The following is a 21990-nucleotide window of genomic DNA, read 5'->3' on the forward strand; positions in this document are numbered from 1 at the left end:
GGCACGTGCAAGGGAATAGCAAGATACCAATACCATTTGTCAAGGACACATAATGAATTAATGATATATTGAAATGGACGTGGCTACTAGATTCTGTCAAGGAGGAATACTTTTCTGCTGGGACCATTTAGACTAGTTACAGTGATCCATCATCTATCGAGTATGTACAAGCATAGTTATCAAAGTCCAACTCGCCAATTGATCCCGTTAACTTATTGAATTATTGGTGCATACTATGTTGAGAAAAAATGGTGAAGGGATAAAAGATTTATTTTTATAGATAACTAAATCTTTTTTGAGAAAATATGTCATTTTATTTTTGTTATTTTAAAAAAAAAATTATACAGACTACTTTTCATTTTCTTTATATAAATATCTTTTCATCATAGAATTATTTTGAATTATTAGATGGAATAAAATTAAATTTGTTTAAATTTAGATCTAACTATAAATTTAGAACTCAGACGAATAAGCCAATTTTATAGGATTTTAAACTCTATAAAATACTGTCATTTTTAAATTAAATTAAAATAAGCTATAGATATGATTTAAATCTAATTGATTTCACATTTAAGAATGACAAAACAATTTTGTGGGATGTAGGAGTAGTAAAATAAATCAAATTCGTCAGGCCAATTTGTCAAAATTGTCAAAAAAAGATGGATCGATATGAGATTTTGAACCCATTAATTTTAAAAAATCGCCAAACCCACATAGCCAAACTCATGAGCTTTGGCAAGGTCAGGAGGGTTAGCTCCATGAACCTCCATGAACCTGTAATATTATTATTTTTTAAAAAAGAGGACAATGTTGATATTTAATTATCGCCAAATCCACATAGCCAAACTCATGAGCTTTGGCAAGGTCAGGAGGGTTAGCTCCATGAACCTCCATGAACCTGTAATATTATTATTTTTTAAAAAAGAGGACAATGTTAATATTTAATTACACCTCCTCCACCATCCTTTACTCAGATGTTCCTTCAGAGGTTAGACCGGCAAGACTGACAGCTGGAGCAATTGGAGCGCCGCAACAAGCACCAATATATCTATCTGAAGGAGCTCATTGCTAGCTCTCACCCACCTCCAGAAGAGAAGGATACCCCGGACTATACTTCACCTACCAACACCAGGAGCCATGACGAGCCCGCCCGTGGAAGTGATGCTAACAGCCCCACCTTGCTCCTTACTGATGGCACGGAGGACCGTGCCAATCCTTAAGTGTGGGGAGGTCAGTGCCTGATTTCTGGAGGTAATCTCTCTCTCTTTCTCTCTCTCTCTCTCTCTCTCTCTCTCTCTCTCTTAACTTTCTACCTTTCTCTCTTTCTCTCTTTCTCTCTTGCCATCGCTAGTGCTTAAACCTCCTCACTCCACTTTCTCCCTTTAGCTTCCAACTCGAGTTCGCACCCAACCTCATTTTTGTCCAGCTTTTCGTTGCCTACAGCCTTGTCTAGTCGTCGTTCATATCATCACCGTCTCTAACTAGCCATTCCCTACTATCTCCAGCTCCTTTTCCATCTCCGAATCTGCCAAAATAATTATTGTGCATTGTGAGTAGCTGGGTCCGTGGTGCGCGAAATTAGAACTCGCATAACTGAACTGGCAAGTACACCGAGTCGTCCAAGTAATATCTCAGGTGAGTGAGGGTCGATCCCACGAGGATTGTCGGATTGAGCAAGCAACAGTTATCTTGCTAGACTTAGTCAAGCGAATAGAAAAGATAGTTGTTGTAGTAGCCACATGAAACAAAATAAGAATGAAAGTAATACCGAATTGACGTAGAACCAATGATGAGAAATCAGTTAAAGCCTCAGAGATGCTTGTTCTTCCGGATTAATACTTCTTACTGACTATTTTAACAATGGATGATTCATTCAAAGGCAAGGCTGTAAGAAATTAAAGTCAGGGTCAGTGGTCATTAATCTCCTCTGATCCACACTAAATGCAAGGGTCAGTGGTCATTCGATTTGAACGAGAATGAAGCTCACGCAATTCAATTTCTGGTGATCCTACTCAAAACGCCACAGACAAGATCAGATCTTTTGGATCTGAGAATAAAGCTCAGGGTTCTAGCCTTAGCTCCACAGAAACCTCAATTACCCATGACTAACGAGATTTTATGTCACTTATCCTAATTAGCCCAGATACTCTATTGGAACTTGTGATGCATTCTCAAGCTGCAGCTCAATACTATCCTGTCAGGGACTCGCAAGAACTCATGTAGAATAAGGGATAATACTTCCGTTCCACCCCATATTCATAAGGATGAAGAACCAAATTGCATTATAGAATAGAATCAAACGTATATTAAAATAGAAAAGTAATGATATTAATCCATGGGAATGAGTAGAGCTCCTATCCTTAACTTAGGAGGTTTAGTTGCTCATACTTTAAAGAAAAAACAGATAAGAAGGTGTAAAAACTCTAAGACTAAACCTAAAAGATATTGTTCTTAATTAAATTTTACAAAAAGAGAATAAAATAAGCTAAGAAGTGTTAAAATCCACTTTGGCCCCACTTTGGTCATGTGCTTTATATGCCTGGCATTCAACGGGGTGAGCGTGCTATTTTCTTGCTCCCTGGGTGGCGTTGAACTCTAGTCTTGGGTGTTCAACGCTGGGCTTGCTCCTCTTTGGGCGTTGAACTCCAGTCTTGGGCGTTCAACTTGGAGGCTGGTCCTTCTTGAGCATTGAACTCTAGAGAAGGGCATTCAATGCCCGTTTTGAGTAGTGATTCCAAAAGCAAAGAATATACAATTATATATTTCTGGAAAGTCCTGGAAGTTTACTTTCCAAAGACATTAAGAACGCATCAATTGGATCTATGTAGCGCAAGATATGCTCGTTGGAATGCACGGAGGTCAGGATTTGACAGCATGTGCTATCCTTTCTTTGCCTCTGAATTAGACTTTGCCAAAACTTGCCAATCTCACCCAAAAATCCCCTAAAATCATAAGAAAAACACAAAAACTCAAAGTAGCATCCAAAAGGTAAATTTTGCACTAAAACATACTAAAACTTAATAAACCTTAATAAAATATAACTAAAAATGCTGTGAAAAAGGGTATAAGATGCTCCATCATCAGAACATCAAACTTAAACTGTTGCTTGTCCTCAAGCAATCAAAAACAAGATAGGACAATTGGAAGAGAAAAATATAATAGGTTTCAGAGTTGTCAATGATGCTCAGTTCCAAATATTGAATGGGGCTATTAGCTCTTTTCTTCTGAACAGTTTTAGCATCTTACTTTCCTTTGAAGCTCAGAAATATTGACATCCCTTGGAATTAGAATCTGGAAGATATTATTGATTCTCTTTTAGCTTTTTTTATTCTTGAACACAGCTTTTTATTTTAGTTCTTTGCACCTTTTCAAGCCTAGTCATGACTCTAAGCATTTTGTTTTCAAGTATTACCACCGGATACATAAACGCCACAGACACTTAACTGGGGAACCCTTTGGATTTGAATTTAGCTTTGCTTAAATTCCCAAATAGTGGTGCCTAGAGTTCTTAAGCGTACTCTTTTATTGCCTTGGATCACGACTTTAACTGCTCAGTTTCAAGCATTTTACTTGATACCTTCACACCACAAGCATATAGTTAGGGATAGTAACTCATTTGACCTTTTTAGGCCAAATTTGACCCTCTTAACCATTGATGCTCAAAACCTTGGACCCTTTTCTTGGTTTTCTTCTTTTTTCTCTTTTTTTTTTCTTTTTTTGTTGTTTCCTTTGCTTCAAGAATCCATATTTTTGTTTTCAAAGAACCAATAATACTTCTCTAAATTCACTGTTCTTCAAGAGCCAACATGCTTTGTAACACCCTAATATTCAAATCCTTATGCTCGAGTCATAAGTCAATGATATACGGTGGTACGACTCTCAGGTGGATTTTTAATACATAAATATAGGTAATTTCGAAAGGAGTTATTAATCGAGAAACCTGAAAAAGGAGTAAAATAAAATCGTGAAGATGTATCACTCACGTTTCGACAACTAAAAGGTAAAGCGTGAAGCCGAAAGTGATATACAGATAAAGGCATAAAGGAGAATAAGAGAAGGACAATATATAGATATATAACATAAGTAAATAGCCACTAGTCGCGACCCGCGAAGTTTAGGTCGGCTAGGGTACAGTATAACAGTAGTTGACAATAGAATCTCATAATCTCTCCCAAAAGAAACATAAGAGCCTCTATAGACAAGTTCAAAAGAGTCCAATACATAATATAAGTTCTTCAAAATAAAAGGTGGAGAGATTTTAAGCAAAATATAAAATGGAGAATGTAAAGATCTTCGCCATCTCTCAGATGAACCACAACTCACTTCTGAGCACCTAGACCTGTATCTGAAAAACAAGAGATATATACGGAATGAGAATCCCCAATCCATGGGTTCCCAGTACGGTAAAAGTGTCAAATAAATACAATGCATTGTAATAAAAACTCACTAAGCATCCTAAACTTCCTTTCACCAAATATTCACCCAATGTTCTTGCTAATCCATAAACAGGCAACTGTCATAAGGGAATACTAAATCTAATTCATATTTTTCATGCTTCCCAACTTTCTAACTCTCTTACAAATCAGAATTAGAATCATAAGCCAAACCATTACCAACTATGTTGTCTCAACAATTCTATATCAATACTTTATATTCTCACTTGGAGCAAGTGAAATCACTTCACTGCGTCTACCCAGAGAACTCAAATTATCCCATTCAATAGTCATCATCATTATTCAATTACATCATCATTTCATCTCATCAAGAACAGCCCTCAGTGTCCACCAACACCAGCATGAGGGACCTCTCAATTGTACAAACACAAGCAATACAGACAAGTAATACATCATTAAAGTACAAGTAGAACAAGTAGCACATAATCAGGTAACATAGCATATATGATATAACAATCCAAAGAAAATAGGCAAACCCAAACAATTCAAACATATGCAAACGATATATGCATGTCCTATGACTGATGATATCATCTGTCTGTTATATAGCCAACCCGACACGTTCTGGTAGCTAACCATGGACAGAAACACCCATCACGGAGCAAGTAGGTTTGAGCTACAAACCCCTTGCTACTACCCGCTCAATCCAGAGCCAGTGGAATAACCACTACTGCTGCTACTACCCAGGCGGGTATTTAAAAGCTCAACCTGGAGCGAGCGGATTCACCACTACTACCGCTAATACCCAGGCGTCACAATCTATGACCTGAAGCAAGTGAGATGAACCACAATCCTTGCTATTGCCCAGGATCTCAAAACATACATTCATTTAGTTTAAAATCAATCATCCTTTTTATCAAATCTCAAACGTTAACCTGGAGCAAGTGGGACGAACCACCACCTTTACTATTACCCAAGTATCACAATCCTTGACCTGGAGCAAGTGGGACAAACCACAACCCTTGCTACTACACAGGTATCACAAATACACATTTATTCATAACTCCATAATTAAACTCATTTATCATAATCTTCCTTCCCCATCTCATACCAGGAGCAAGTGGACAACGCCACTGCCTACTACCCAGGGTCACACGTCACATTCAATACTTTTCATCATTATTCATTTACCACATTCATTAATCATATATGCATTTCCGGCACACTCGCCACATGTTCAAGCTTACTCAATCAATCATAATCATTTAATCATTAATCATATACATGTACATACTCAGCCATATTTCAATGCTTGTCACAGCCATCCGACTTATAACATATACAGCACTCTCACCATCATCCTTAGCAACTTATACAATCATCATTACTCATCATTCATCATTGATTCTTATTTTACTTCATCCACAAGTTACCACATGTCCTAACTTCTTTTTATTACTAGGCATGCTATAAAGATTTAGGACCTAGAGGATAAAAATGGAAGCTTAGAAGTCTGAAATTTGGCTTTAAAAAAACTTAAAAACCAACTTTTGCTGAAAACAGGGTCACGCGTGCGCGTCGTCCACGCGCACATGTCGAAGCCAGAAAAACAACGTGACGCGTGCGCGTCGCCTACGCACATGCGTGGTAGTCAGAAAAGCAAAGCGACGCGTACGCGTCAACCACGCGTACGCGTGGGTGCGTTTTGTGCTCCTCGCACAAAACCAGCACAGTATCTGCACAACTCTCGGGATTTTCTATGGGGCATTCGCATCAGTGCAGCGACATATACGCGTCAGCCAGGTGCACGCATGGATGAGTAAAAATCGAGACTGACGCGTGCGCGTCGGCCACAGGTGCGCGTGGAAGCACGATTTTCCAAAATTTTTACTAAGTTAAAAAGCTGCAGAATTACACTTTTAAACCCCAAACTTTAAACACATATAACTTCTTCTACAAAATTCTTTTTTCAACCATTTCTGAACTGTTGGAAAGATCTTTGAATAAACTTTCATAAAAAACTATTTTTGAAGAATTACAAACTTCGTGAAACGAGTTACGAACCGCCAAATTTGGTCAAAAATAAATTTTTACCCAAAAATGGAAATCACCTATTTTTCCAATGTTCACAAGCCAAATTCATTTCCACTCATCCAAATGACCACAACCCAACCACATTCACATAATTACACGCAACTAAACCAAACCTACCTCCTCTATACAATTTTCACCTAAAACTATCAAATTCCACACCTCAATTTCTCAAACCTTATTATTCAATAACCAAACCAATTATTCACATATTCAATATCTAAAATCTATTTAATCTCTTATATCATCACACAATACACACATCAACTTACCTTCTTTATCTCTTTCCGGCCTTTGGCCCAAAATTCACGGCCTCCAGCCCAAATTCACAATTAAATTGCATATTCCCTAAACCAATATTCATTATCCAATTCATCAAATTCTCAACACACCAAACATACAAATCCACACAATTTCTCAACTCAATCATTAATTCACATGACATATCAACTATGCATATTTGCACCAACCATTTACTGATTTACACAATCCAAACTTAATCCTAGGGGCATCTAGTATAGAAATTCTCATCACACCACATGATACTTAAATGAAACTTAACTGTACCTCTTGTATCCAAAATAATTGAGCTTCTTCTTGGAAGTCTCCACCAACCCTTAGTTCGAAGCCTCACCAAAGCTCCTCAAGCAACACCAACCTCCCAATTGTGCACCAAAATCACCAAATACACTAATATAACCAATTTCGCATATATACATTAACCTAGGGTTCATGAAAATGATAAATCACAAGGGTTGGAGGGTTCCTTACCTTAACCCATTGAGGTTTGTGATAAATATCACCCATGGGTCATACTAGAGCACTCCTAATCAACCAAAATCACAAGATTTCCTCAAAACCCAAACCAAATTTGAATTTAAAGCGGAAAACAAAAATTGGGCAGAGAAAAGTGGTATAATCACCACAAAACTTAGATAGAATCATAGAATATGAGAAGAGCGACGCGTGGCTGCAAACGGCTTGTCAATCGAAGTTTCGGAGAGAAAGTTATGGCTGCAAACGGCTTGTCAAACAGTTTTCTCCTCTCTTCTCTCTTCTCCAAAGCTGCGCCCCTACCCTCTTCCATTATGGTAAATGAGCTGAAATGCTCATAACTAATATTTATATATGTTGGATCTTGGGCCCACTTGGGCCCAGTTCACTTATTTTTGTCTGTTGGCCCAATTTTGGGCCAAAACCTTTAAGATTAACACTCTAAATCGCACTTTAAATATTTCTACCTTCCCTAATTAAAATTCCTAATTTCTTAACCTCATTTACTTATAATTAATTTTTTCAACTGTAGTACCAGAAAGATCTCAGCCGGTACTGCCGGTCAAAATTCCAGTGCACGTTTTTACACTGAAAACTATGTTTTCCGACTCAAAAAAATTCACTGAGTCCAAATATCATATTTAAATTATTAAATTCTGATTGTTATTTTTTCTATCCATTTTCACTCATATCTAATTTATTATTTAATTAGTTATGGTTAGACTGGGTTTTACATGCTTAACTTCATTGTCAATTATGCACAGTTAATTCATACATTTAGAAAGTAAAAGCAAGACCACCACATCAAAGTAATTGGAATAAATCATGATATAACTCAAGATCTTATGTATTTTACTATTTTTTTTTTCAAAAATTTTCTTTTTAAGCTTTAGTGAGTAATGCATGAGACATCTTCTACCCATAAAATTTTTAAAATTTTCAAAATTGAACTACTAGATTAGAAAGCAAATGAAATCCTAATAGTGATCATGCAAGAGCTAGTATAGAAACTGAAAATAACATAGAGGAAGGGATGATGAAACTTAACCACCTCAGTTAAGATGGTTGCTCAGGCTGTGCTCTTCTATGAAGATGGTTCACCTCCCTTTGGTGCCATTGATGAAAATATACACTTAGAGCTCGCTCTGTAATACCAAACTTAAAAACTTTGCTTGTCCCTAAGCAAAGAAAACTTGGCTCCTTAGTGGCGTTGAACGCCAGGACTGGCATTTGAATGGCAGAGGGTCCTCTCTGTTCCCTTATGGGTGTTGAATGCCCAAGTTTTCTTCCCCCTTCTGGCGTTGAATGCCAGTTGGGGTATACACCAGGGTGTTCTGTTCTCCTTGCCACGCATTCCTGTTTCTGTTCTAAGCACTGTGCATGATCACAAACATTAGAAAACCTAGAAAAACTTTGAAAATCAACGAAAATTAAAATGAAATCAAGCTAAAATAAAATTGAAGTAAAACTAAAATAAAATAAAGGATACTTATGGTTGTGTTGCCTCCCAACAAGCGCTTCTTTAATGTCATTAGCTTGACACTTGATTGTTGAAGTTTTTTCCTCTTCTTTCAGTTGGTTAAAAGAAATGACTCAAAGGGAGAAGAGGAGGAGAATAGTGCCCTTGGATTTGAATTTCTCCTAACAAGCTTTCTTTTATGGTTATCAGCTTGATTCTCCTTGCTTGTTAGGGTAGGATTGTATTGTTTCTTGTTGACCTTCTCTTTTTCATGGATATCATCTTTTGTTCCTTGGTCACAATCCCCTTTTCAGTACATTCCTTGATTATCTCTACCACTCTAAATTCAGGACCTCAATGTTGTGTGATGGGTGGAGTATACCCTTCATCAAGAGCCTTTAGGTTTGGTAGTTCAGTGAACTCACCCTCTATTAGCTCTCTGCTTCATTAGAGTGTAACTTCCCAAACTTGTCTTCCTCCCTTACACTATCCTTTGTTCGTGTATCTCCTTCTTCTTCAATGTGTGAGGATGAAAAACTCTCTAATTTACTGGGGTATGGACTCCTTTGAATGATTCCCTCACATTATTTTACAGGAATTTATATTGCTTCTCTTGTGAGGGAGTTTTCTTGTTCCTCTGCCCAGCACTTGGTAATTACCTCCACATGCCCCTCTACATTCTTGACATTCATTCTCATTTCTTGTATGCAATCTTGAGAGACATCCCTTAATTCTTTCATGGTAAGCTCTAAAGCTGATAGTTTTGAATAAAGAGATGGTGACTCTTGATATGAATAATAATATGGTGGCTCTTGATATGAGTAAAAAGAGCATGGTTCTTGGTATAAATAAAGAGGTGGTAGTTCTTGGTATGAATATATAGGGGATGAAGATGGAAATTTTTGCAAAATTTTCTCTGTTATTTGCTCCAGTTCTTGGCAGGCAAGATCGAAAGATGATACTTTTTCATATGAGTAAGAAGATGATGGTTCTTGATAGACGGAATATGGAACATTGACATCTCCTTACTCTTGACCTTGCTAACCAAAATCTGGATAATTTCTCCATTCATAGTAATTTGAATCACTACTTGGGTGTGAGTAGTAACCCATGTGATTCTTCTCCATGATTGTTTCTCAGCACAAAATACCAAGCAAAATTAAACACACCAGGTGGTAAACAGAAAAGCAAGGAAGAAAAATTTTTTTTTGGAAAATTCAAAATAAATAATAAAAAATAGAGTACTAATTTGAAAATAAAAAATAACTAACAATTTCAAAAAAAAATTAAAAATTAGAAAGAGAGGGGTTTAAAATTTTTCAAGATTCAAAGAGAAAGTAAAAGAAAAATTAAAGAGACACAAAACTAAAAATAAAACAAGATAAGATAAATAATTAACTAACAAGATTTGAAATTAAAGATGGAAGAATGGATTTGAAAATTTTCGAGAAGTTAGAGAGAGAAAAAGTCAAATGAAGATTTTGAAATTCAAATTTGAAAGAAAGAAAAACTAAAGAAAACACTAAACTTAAAAATTGAATTTAAAATTTAAATTTAAATTAAAAATCAAATAACTAGAATCAAAGAAAAGATAAATAAGATAAAGATTAACAATCAAGAAAGATAAGTAAGATATGATTTGAAAATCTTAAAAAAATTAATTAAAAAGAAAAAGAAAAGATTTGAAATTTTTGAAATTTATAAAGAAAAATAAAATATTAAAATATACCAAACTCTTAAAATTAAAATAAGATAAAGCAAGATTTAAATTTAAGATGCAAGTTTTGAAAATTAAAAGAAAATCAATTCAAAGATTTTGAAATTTAGAAAGAAAAAGTCAAGGGAAAGAAACAAGGTAAAATAAGATTTGAAAATTATGATAGGAGATTTGATTTTGAAATTTTTTTTTAAATTAGAAAGAGAAAGTCAAATAAAGATTTTGAACTTTGAATTTGAAAGAAAGAAAAACTTACAAAATACTAAATTTTTAAAATTTGAGTTTAAAATAAAGATAAGATAACAAAATTTTGAAATCAAAGGAAAAGAAAAGATAAATATCAAAGAAAAAAAGATTAGCAAGAAAATTAAATTAAATAAAGGAAATTAAAAAGAAAGAAGAACACTAGACAGACACCAAACATAAGAAATTTTGTAATCAAATAACACTAATTTCGAAAAATTGAGAGAAAAAACACTAAAAGACACCAAACTTAAAAATTTTTAAATCCAACAAGGGAAAACACTAAAGAAATTCGAACCCAAAGAAAACAAACAAGAATAATTTTTGAAAATCAAGAAAGGAAAATCAACCAAAACCAAAAAATACCATACTTAAGATTTAAAACAAAAGTTGAAAAAGAGAAAAAGATTATTAAGATGAATTTTTGAAAACTTTTAAGAGGATAAACAAAGATGGTTTGAAAATTTTTACAAGAAACACAATTAAAAGAAAAACAGTAAAAAGTACCTGATCTAAGGAGAAAGACAACCGGTAGTTTGTCAATCTCGAACAATCCCCCGCAACGGTGCCAAAAACTTGATGCGTGAAATTAGAACTCGCAATACTAAATTGGCAAGTGCACCGGGTCGTCCAAGTAATACCTCAGGTGAGTGAGGGTCAATCCCATGAGGATTGTTGGATTGAGCAACCAATAGTTATCTTGCTGGTCATAGTCAGGCCAATAGAAAAGATAGTTGTTGTTGTAGGTGCATGAAACAACATAAAAACAAAAGTAATACCTAATTGACGTAAAACTAATTATGAGAAATCAGTTAAGGCCTCAGAGATGCTTGTTCTCCCGGATTAATACTTTTTACTGACTATTTTAACAATGAATGATTCATTCAATGGCAAGGCTGTAAGTGATTAAAGCCAGGGTCAGTGGTCATTAATCTCCTCTGATCCACACCAAATGCCAGGGTTAGTGGTCATTCGATCTGAACGAGGGTGAAGCTCACGCAATTCAATCTCTGGTGATCCTACTCAAAATGTCACAGACAAGGTCAAATCTTCCGAATCGAAAAATGAAGCTCAGGGTTCTAGCCTTAACGCCACAGAAACCTCAATTACCTATGACTAACGAGATTTTATGTCACTTATCCCAATTAACCCAGATACTCTATTGGAATCTGTGATGCATTCTCAAGCTACAGCTCAATACTATCCTGTCAGGGAATCGCAAGAACTCATGTAGAATAAAAGGTCATACTTCCGTTCCACCCGAGATTCATAAGGATGAAGAACAAAAATGCATTATAGAATAGAATCAAATGAATATTAAAATAGAAAAGTAATGATATTAATCCATAAGAATGAGTAGAGCTCCTATACTTAACTTAGGAGGTTTAATTGCTCATACTTTATAGAAAAAACAGATAAGAAGGTGTAATGTAATGTGTCTGTGCTTCTCCCTTCTTGGGAGGCATGATGCTCACGAGGAAGGAAGTTCCTTATTTAGAGTAAAAACTCTAAGACTAAACCTAAAAGATATTGTTCTTAATTAAAAATTACAAAAATAAAGTAAGCTAAGAAGTGTTAAAATCCACTTTGCGCCCACTTTGGTCATGTGCCTTGTATGCCTGGCGTTCAACTTGGGCTTCTAGGCATTGAACATCTATTAGGGGGGTGAGCATTTCCTTGCTCCCTGGGTGGCGTTAAACTCTAGCATTAGGCGTTCAACACTGAGCTTGCTCCTCTTTGGGCATTGAACTCTTGTCTTGTGGGTTCCACTTGGAGGCTGGACCTTCTTGGGCATTGAACTCTAGAGGTGGGCGTTCAACTTCTGTTTTGGGCAGTGATTCTAAAAAAAACATATAGTTGGAAAGCGTTAGAAGTTAACTTTCCAACGTCATTTTAGATCGCATCAATTGGACCTTTGTAGCTCAAGATATACTCATTGGAATGCACAGAGGTCAGAATTTGACAACATCTGCTATCCTTTCTTTGCCTCTGAATCAGACTTTGCCAAAACTTGCCAATTTCACCCAAAAATCACCTGAAATCATAAGAAAAACACAAAAACTCAAAGTCACATCCAAAAGGTGAATTTTCCACTAAAACATACTAAAACGTAATAAAACTTAATAAAATATAACAAAAAACACACTAAAATGCTGTGGAAAAGGGTATAAGATGCTTCGTCATTAGTCGGCCCACCCTTTTGTGAGGTGGTTTAGGAAGTCTATTCTGTATTGATTTGGTAGGGTAGGGTGGCTCGCCTCGTTTTAGGGCAAGGTTATGGCTAGGCATCTTTAGTTGTTTTTAAGTTGTTTTTTGAATAGTTTTCTTAGATTTAAATCAAAGTTCTTATATGTATAGTGAAATTTATTTGATTTATTTTAGAATGATTATATTTTTAGAACATGTTTAAGTAAATCAGGATGAAATTTATATGAAAACACAAGTGCACTTCTAGGGAAGAAACACAAAGCTAGTGCCAGGCTTCAAGAGGCCAAGCCTAGCGCCAGGAACAGGAGCCCAACTCCAAGCACTGGCGCCCATCACCCAACCTCCAAGCTAGGCGCCCAAACTCCCTAGTCCAAAGCCCGACGCCTTCGTGCGATAGGAAGACCCAAATGGACTGGCCCCAACTCCCAGAATTGGCACCTAGCGCCACCTAACTTCAAAGTATTGGGTGCCCATCGCCCAATCCCGGACCCAACTCCAAGTGAATTCGCAACTCCTAGTGATCCAAAATTCATCAGAGCCCAGAGCTAGTGGATCAAGCCCAGCGCCAAGATCATAGTCCATTCCTAATAAGCACTAAATTCAACCAAAAATTTAAGATTTAAATAATTAGTCAGCATTCACTTCTTTTAGAAAGATAAAATTGGTTGTTAGGATTTAGTTTATATTATATCTGAATTATTGTTTTGAATTTGAATAATTATTATCTCATTCTTCGGAGAAAAGAAGATAAGATTAGTTTTTGAATTTCAATAGTCAGGAAGCTAGAATAACTAGATTCAACCAACACCTTATTAGTCTTAGGTTATTTTCTTTTCTATCATAAGTAATTAAACCTCCTCTGTTAAAGGTTAGGAGCTCTATTTGATTTTATAAATTAATAATGTAAGTATTTTCTTTATTTTGACTCATGCTTTTTTACTTTTTCAAGATTGAGTTTCATTCTTCATCTTTAACGGTTAAAAGTATTGGAAAATATTCTAATTCTGTCTTGAATTCTGTTATTACATTGGAACATTTAATATTGGAATTAGCTTGAAACTCTTTCTCATGATTTTCAACTTGACTAAGAATAGTATTTTGAAAGTTGTATGGCTTTAAATCAAAACCTTGCGTAACCTCTTCTCTTAATTAGTTGACCAAGGAATTGACAATTAATTAAGTTAAGAGAAATTAAATTTCTAAAGAATTGGAATTTGGTTATAAATGATTTGCTGTAAAAATAATTTTCCATGAGTGAAAGTAGGAAAAGATAAGAATTACTTTTTCTAAGAGTCAAACACCTCCAAAGTCTTTAACATACCATTCTTTGATTACTTTTCCAAAGTTACTAAGCATTTATTCATTCACAAGTACAATCTTTTTTATTGTTTTTTGCTTCTATTTCAAGATTCACAATCCTCTTGCCGATTTTTTATTGATCTAATTAGAGATTCAATTAGACATTATTTGATTTAGTTTTTTTAATCCTCGTGAGAATGATATCCACTCATCGTAGTATTACTTGGAGCGATTTGGTGCACTTGCCAATATAAGAGTGTATCAATTTTGGCTCATCACAGGATAACCCGCTTTTGCACCCCCTAGTGGAGAGGGTATCTCTCCCTTTACACAATCCCATCTTTATTAAAAAAAATGGCCCTCATTTCTTTTCCATATTTGTCACATGATCTTTATATTAATTTTTGTTAGTTTAGTAAACTTCGATGGATATTTAAGGATATTGATTGAAGAAAAATTTCAAAAAAAATTTAAAAAACTAACACAAAATAATAAACATAACACAATATAATCATACCTAATTTACTTTAGAAGATAAATATTCATAATTTATTCTTTAAAAAACACAACATAAAATTAAATATAAAAGTTCATATATATCATTTAGAAGTCAAACCATTTCAAATATATAATATTATTTATGTTATTGTCTATCCCACTTCAATGATAATATTATCTAGATCTGATATTAATAAATAAATAAAAATTATTATCACTACAAGAGAGGAAAATTTTATCGACGGCAAAGCCCTTTTGCCATAAAAAAAGATCATCAGCGAAGCTGCCATTAGTAAATCCAGATCATTATTACCGATGGCTATGGACCGTTGGTAAAATATGGCATGGGAAAATATTATTTTCATTGTACTAACAGTTAAATCATCAATAACACTAATGGTAAATAAAAAAACATATTAATTGAATATTTTCGATGGACAAGCCTTTGGTAAAATGTAAAAGTACCTTTTGTTATTTTTTTAAAACATAATGTACTAACCGCTAAAAGTGTGGATTTCGTAAATGATATATACATATATTGGGTCCTTAACTAAAATACAATGAAAAAATAGAAATAGGAAAATATCGTCAAAACTGAAAAGGAAAGTACAGTACTTGTAATCATCTAAGATGAATTTGTCATCATTGTCGTTGGCTCCATCTGAGATCTTAGGGTTTGTGGTGGCACTGGTGGTGCTGGTGGCGCTAATAGTTGGGGATCAGATGATGTCGACGGAGGATATCTAGGCGGTAGAAAAGGTGGCATGGCTGGCACACTATTAGACACGCCGTTCGCTAGCTTTTCCTGCATAAAGGAATTCATGTCCGTGACCATATTCTTCAACTAGTCTAGATCGGACTACTAGTGGATGACGGTCTCCTGGAGGCTCTTGATATTCACACCTCCACTGGCAGTAGACTTAATATTAGAGAATCATGGAGTAGTTGTGGTGGATTAATATCCCATGTTATGGATCTTCTCTCGCTTGTGGCCACCAACTGTCTGCATCTATATCTCATCCTTAGATATTAGTGGTGGCTCCTGTCGCACTATACAATCTAAGCCACATGCTTTTCCTAGACCTTAGCTAGCTAAATATCAACTCTATCTAAAATCGAATAAAATAGATGAAGATAGAGTTAAATAAACAAACAAATATAATTTATTGAGATATATTTGGATTTGTTAAACTCATAGAAGTGTCCTAAGACCGCTTCTCAATCCACCTCATATGATATTTCTTCCTCGTCTGTGTCCTTTGAAAGACCTCACTCCAACGAAGTTTGCGAGAATCCCTATCTTTTTTCCATAGGGTTTAGAATTTCAAGAAGTCATTATACTTGTTTCAACTTTATTAATAATAAAGAAAACAAATTAAGTTAACAACCTCCCGTGTGGATAGATCCACTGGTCTCAGATGCTCAACTGGCTAGGGCCTTAGCCCGAATTGCCCAATAAGCTACTCTGTTCCAATACTCCTTTAGATGGACAAGGATATCATCTGGATCCAGTCTGTAGGAGCACTCTTATTGTGGATGTCTGCTAGCATCTCCTAGAGGTGCTTGGCAGCTCTCACTTACCAAGCATTGTATATCTTCTGCTTCTCACTGTGGATGAAGTCAAAGTGGTCCTGCAATATCAAACGCAAATGAATCATATCAATATAAATTTATAATTTGATGTTAGAAAAATACTTAATTACCTTAAAAGGTTGCCACCAAAGATCATGGATGCCATCTAGAGCTACACTAAACTTGGGTATGAACCACCTATAGTGGTTCTTTAAAAACCCAATTAATTCCCTTTATCTTTTGTCTCGGGAGGTCCCACCTATCATTAAATAAACAATTTTCACTACAAATACATGTTATACTATAAAATTAATTAAACCCAAAAATATAAAACATACTAGTCACCTCCATCCAACACTAGCTTCTGTTTAATAGACTGTGTAGATAGGGCATCTCTTGAGGCTCCAACTGTTGAATGTGTTGACTGTGACTGTAGGTTAACTGATGCCTGTGGTTGGGGTGGTGTATGGGTCCTGGTTATGGTTGTGGCTGAGGCTGTGCTTGAGGCTGCGGCTACGAGTGTGGAGGTGTCTGATGTGTGCTACCTGCCTCTGAGGATAACCCAAGTCAAGTAAGATACCTGTATTTTCTTAGGCCACCCCCTACAACGACCACTAACCTGCCCATCCTCACCTCGCCTTCTATCCCCTGTCACTTGTCATGTCATCTAAAGCTGGTAAAAGTAAAACAAAATTAGATCAATAGTGCTTAATTCCTCCTACATTGTCCTTATAAGAAAAGTATATTTCGAATGATGTTCCAAAATTAGCAAATTATTGACAAAAATATTTTTAAAATTTGTTAATAATAAAAGGTTTAATTACTCGGTTGGTCCCTATAGTTTTGCGAAATTTTCAATTAGGTCTCTATACATTTTTTCCTTTTAACTAGGTTCCTACACCAATTTTTTTTTTCAATTAGGTCCCTCTTAGTAGTAATTGGCTTAATTGTATAGGAATCCAACTAAAAAAAAATTGGTGTAGAGACTCAAATAAAAAGAAAAAAAAAGTGTAGGAACTCAATTGAAAAAAAAAATTTGGTACAAGGACCCAATTAAAAGGAAAAAAAGTATATGGACCTAATTAAAAATTTTGCGAAACTATAGGGACCAAAAAAGTAATTAAACCATAATAAAATATTCTCAAAATATTTAAAATACAAAAAAGTAACAAAAGAATACAATTTTAATAAGCAACAAATGACCTTAGATTTAGCAAATGACTTGTGTATTTAATTTGAAATTTTGAAAGAAAACTTGAATAAAAATACATGCAAAAAGCTAGATCAAAATTTTTTTTCTCTAGATTTTTATTTTTAAAAATATTTATGGCATTGACAAAAAATTGAAAAAAAATATCAACATACCTAAAATAATTACATATTAAAAATAAAAATATCTAAATTTTAATCATATTTGAGAAAATCATAAAAAATTTAATATGTCAATACTTTTAGAAATATAAATTCAACGTCAGATATTTTTATTATATTTAAAATAGCTTTTAGAATATTTTTGTCATTATTAATTTTTAAATTTTTTGGTCAACTACTTAATAATTCAGAGATGCTTTTAGTGATTTACTCTTATAAAAATTAGATTTTTCTTTGAGTTCTGCTAGATGGCTCGAGTTAGAACCTTAACTTGGTTGAGAATGATGAATGAATGATATAATTTATTTTTGGGATCTCCCATATTTAGGATGAAATTCAATCAGGTCTAACTTAAATTGAGTGGTCATTCTAGGTCTTTGAGACATTTGACCAACAAATAGTTGGTTTAACTTTTTTATTTTTAGGTTTATTAATTAAAAATAAAGCTTAGTACATATTTTATCATACATTCAATTAGAATTTTATATTAAAGCTACTTCTTTTTTTTTAGTACAACACAAACACGATCACACACATTACATAGATTTATTTCTATTTTTGGATAAAGTTATATCCAAATTCAGATGTGGCTGCATTTCTTTTGTCAAACATACATACACACACATACACTCACTCATACACATACACACTAATTTACTATAGCCTAACTACTGTTGCGTATCAAACCTTCTATGGCACATAATCTCCTAGATGAACCAGGTCTCTCACCTCCAATCAAATATTGAAGTCACTTCTTAAGTCAAATTTTAACTGAACATTTATGAGGTTAGTTTCACTCCTATACCATTTTTTTAGTTGAATATACACAACACATATAAAAATAGAAAAAAAATGACATAGTAGCCTAAAAAATTCTAATCTACAATAGCCAAAAAATAAGCAAATTCATACTCTATTTTACTATGGCTCCTAAATAATGACTTTGTTTTAAGGTAATAATAGATAAGATAAAGTAGAGTTTAAACGCTACGTTAATCCTATCTGAATTTAAATTACTCAATTCAAACTCTACTCGCACCGTAACTCTCTCAACCTAACCATACTCAAGTTGATCACATAAAACAAATTCATTTCTATTCAAACATAATATTTGGTATATTCATATTTTATAATATCAAATACTATTTATATATTATTAATAAATTGAATTATTAGCTTAGTGACACTAAATAGTTATACAAAAGAGAGAAATCCGAGTTTAAATATCTACTTGTTTATCATATGTATGTATGTTCATTATATATAATATATTAAGAGTACGAGTTGGACTAATAGAGTTAGCCTAATACCTCAACTCAATTCTATCATTGCATGTCAGGTTGCCAACCCACTTCCATTGGGTGGGAGTAGGTTGGATACCTGCAAGTATAGGTATGGCTACCAACCCTAACTATTATTTTCAAAATCTTAAAAATAGAATATATTAAGAATAAAAATACAAATCAAATATACTCTAAATGCTTAAATACAATGGCGTAAATTAAAAATTTCAATAAATTTTGGCAGAGTCTAAATAAAAGTGAATTGATAGTCCGCCATTAATATGTAAATTCTTAAGTGTCACTCACACACGCGCACACACACACACGCACATGCACATGCACATGCACACGCACACAATTTATTTTAAAGTTTGATGTGTCCACACACACAATCTTAAAAATAGAATATATTAAGAATAAAAATACAAACTAAATATACTCTAAATGCTTAAATACAATGGCGTATGCTAAAATTTTCAATAAATTTTGACAAAGTCTAAATAAAAGTGAATTGATAGTCCGCCATTAATATGTAAATGCTTAAGTATCACTCACACACATGCACACACACTCAATTTATTTTAAAGTTTGATGTGTCCACACACACAGATCTATATATATATCCTAAATTATTTTAAAGTTTGATGTGTCTATGATTCTAAGTGTTAGTGTCTGTATTAGTATCTGGATTACCTCACAGGTTAAAGTTTAAAAGTATATTTAATTTGTTTCAAATGGTTCAACTAGTTTTGCAGATGATGTGATCGAAGCATCAGATGGAATTGTATATTTTAGTGTTGCAAGCACCAAGTTTGGTCTCCATAATTGGTATCTGGATGTGCTAGAAGCAAGGCCTAATGGACAACTTCTTATGTACAATCCATACACAAATGAAGTGGATATTGTCATAGATAAATTGCACTTTCCCAATGGAGTTGCACTTTCTAAAGATGAAGATTATCTTTTGGTTAGTCAAGAGTCCTTAGATATTGGCTAAAAGGAGCAAACAAGGGCAAAACAGACATTTTCATTGAAAATCTTCCAGGTGGACCTGATAATATCAATCTAGCTCCTGATGGCTCTTTCTGGATTGCTTTGATTCAGGTAACATTGAATTTGGTAATAATTCAATCATGGTAAAAATAAATGAGGACAAAAAATGAGTATTATGTCTTGGAGTAAAAATAAGAGTGCATTGAACTTAGCCATGATATTTGAACTGGTAGAATAAAAATGAGTAGGAGAAAAATTGAAAGAAAAGAAAAAATATCTCTCAAAAGTGAAATAATCCACTCAAAAGTAGTCAAAATGTGTAGATAGATATATGTGACTCTCGCTTCAAAAGTGAAAGTGCCTACAAAAATGAACAATTTTCGGCCAATTAATATGATTGGAAGTATCTATAAAGTAATATAAAAATTTCTGGTCAAGAGAATGAAAAGGGGTGATGATTGTTTAGTGGGAGAGGTCCAAATAGCGTTTATTCAAGATAGACATTACATGTGAAATGGTAACATGGCTGAAGAAAGGCTCAGAATATTGTTGCAATAGATAACTCTTCTATAGAGTTTATTAATATTTGAGCTTATTAGTTTTTCCCCATGGATTTGAATAATGGGTCTCAATTTTCATGAGCAAAAACTCTTGCCATAATGAATTCATTCATTGGTTATTAGGGGCATCCCAAAAACTTCCGGGTCAAAATATGGTTTTCAAATTAAGTTCCAAAAAATTTATAAACAGATACAAATCTTTGTTCTCGTCCTCCATATTAAGATATACTATAAAGCCAATGGAAGTCCGATTCCCATATAGGGATTGGATAGTGAGTAATAACCCCAGTAGAGATTGATACGATTTAATTCTATATTTGTTTCAAGAGATATATTGATCACTTCTGATTCTTTTTTCATTGATTCTTTTTCCCCAATTTCGTTGCTACCGCGCGCTTTAAGCAATTGATCAGATCATGTAGATATCTTTTCAACACAACATAAGTCATCGAAAGGGTATCGAAGACTCACTTGAATTCCTTGTACTGCAGTACTAGTCAGTTATAGTATGTATAGTGAAGAAGACTATTTTACTTTGTATTTTTTCAACCCAATAAATTAGAGCAATATGATTATGTCATTATTTTATGTATGGATAATTCTTCAATATCTTTTTTAATTTGGAACAAAATAAGCAAAGACAGAGTGTTAGAGTATTTTTATTGATCGGTCATGTCATATAGGCCCGAACCATGAACAAAGAAAGGCATGAGATAAAAGGATACATAGAAATAGGTCAACATCTCTATTGGCAATTAGGGAGATTTCAAGTGCATGCCCAAGTACTTATAACTTCTTGGGTTGTAATTGCTATAAGTAATGCAACTAGGAATCTCATAGAGAGTTTGATCATGGCTTAGGATGAACACTGGCGGCTAAACATGATGAGCTATCTCGTAATAAACTCAGTTGTTACTGATAGTTTCTTCTCGGTCTCTTCTTGCATAATCCGAACTCAAAGAAGGAAGAGATAAGAGGGCCTTATGGAGAATGTACTTAGAAATATGATATCTTGGCAGTATTTCGAGTAACTTATCAACCTGGTGTTCCTTCAAAAGAAGCAGCTGCCATAAACGAAGGTATTCATGTGTGGATTGCGGCTCAAGATCAGCCTCATATACTCATGGTTTGGAAAGTTTCTATTTGCTCGATGAAAGTATCCTTTTTCTTTTATTGGTTTTGGTTGGTTCGATTTTTTCGATGCAAAGCGAAGAACCTTACCAGGGCTTAACATGTCACAAATCCTCTTGAAAGAGAGGTCTTTCTCGATCAATCCTTTTATCCCATCCCATTCTTCGAGAATCAGAAAGATCCTTTTCAATCAATTTTGAATTAGAAACAAAACAAGAGAACAATAGTTTGACAAAGGGTTGAAGTGGATTCTTCTTTTTTATCAATCAAAAGGATGAATCACTCTCGAAAAGAAATCTATTGATTCTCTTTCAATCAGTTGGATAGGACCGTAGGTGCGATGATTTACTTCACGGGCGAGGTCTCTGGTTCAAGTCTAGGATGGCCCAGTTGCGCC

The 21990-nt window shown here is 34.4% G+C and overlaps 1 protein-coding gene across 1 annotated transcript in view; it reads left to right on the forward strand.

The window, feature by feature from the left end:
• The window catches only part of LOC107479114 (uncharacterized), a 40045-nt gene that overhangs the window by 2192 nt on the left and 15863 nt on the right, over window positions 1-21990 (forward strand). The window contains 2 exon segments of the mRNA XM_052259226.1: window positions 19657-19880; window positions 19883-20013. Coding sequence (XP_052115186.1) covers window positions 19657-19880; window positions 19883-20013 — 355 coding nt within the window.

The sequence above is a fragment of the Arachis duranensis genome, chromosome 3, assembly GCF_000817695.3.
Source record: "Arachis duranensis cultivar V14167 chromosome 3, aradu.V14167.gnm2.J7QH, whole genome shotgun sequence".
NCBI classification, from domain to species: Eukaryota; Viridiplantae; Streptophyta; class Magnoliopsida; order Fabales; family Fabaceae; genus Arachis; species Arachis duranensis.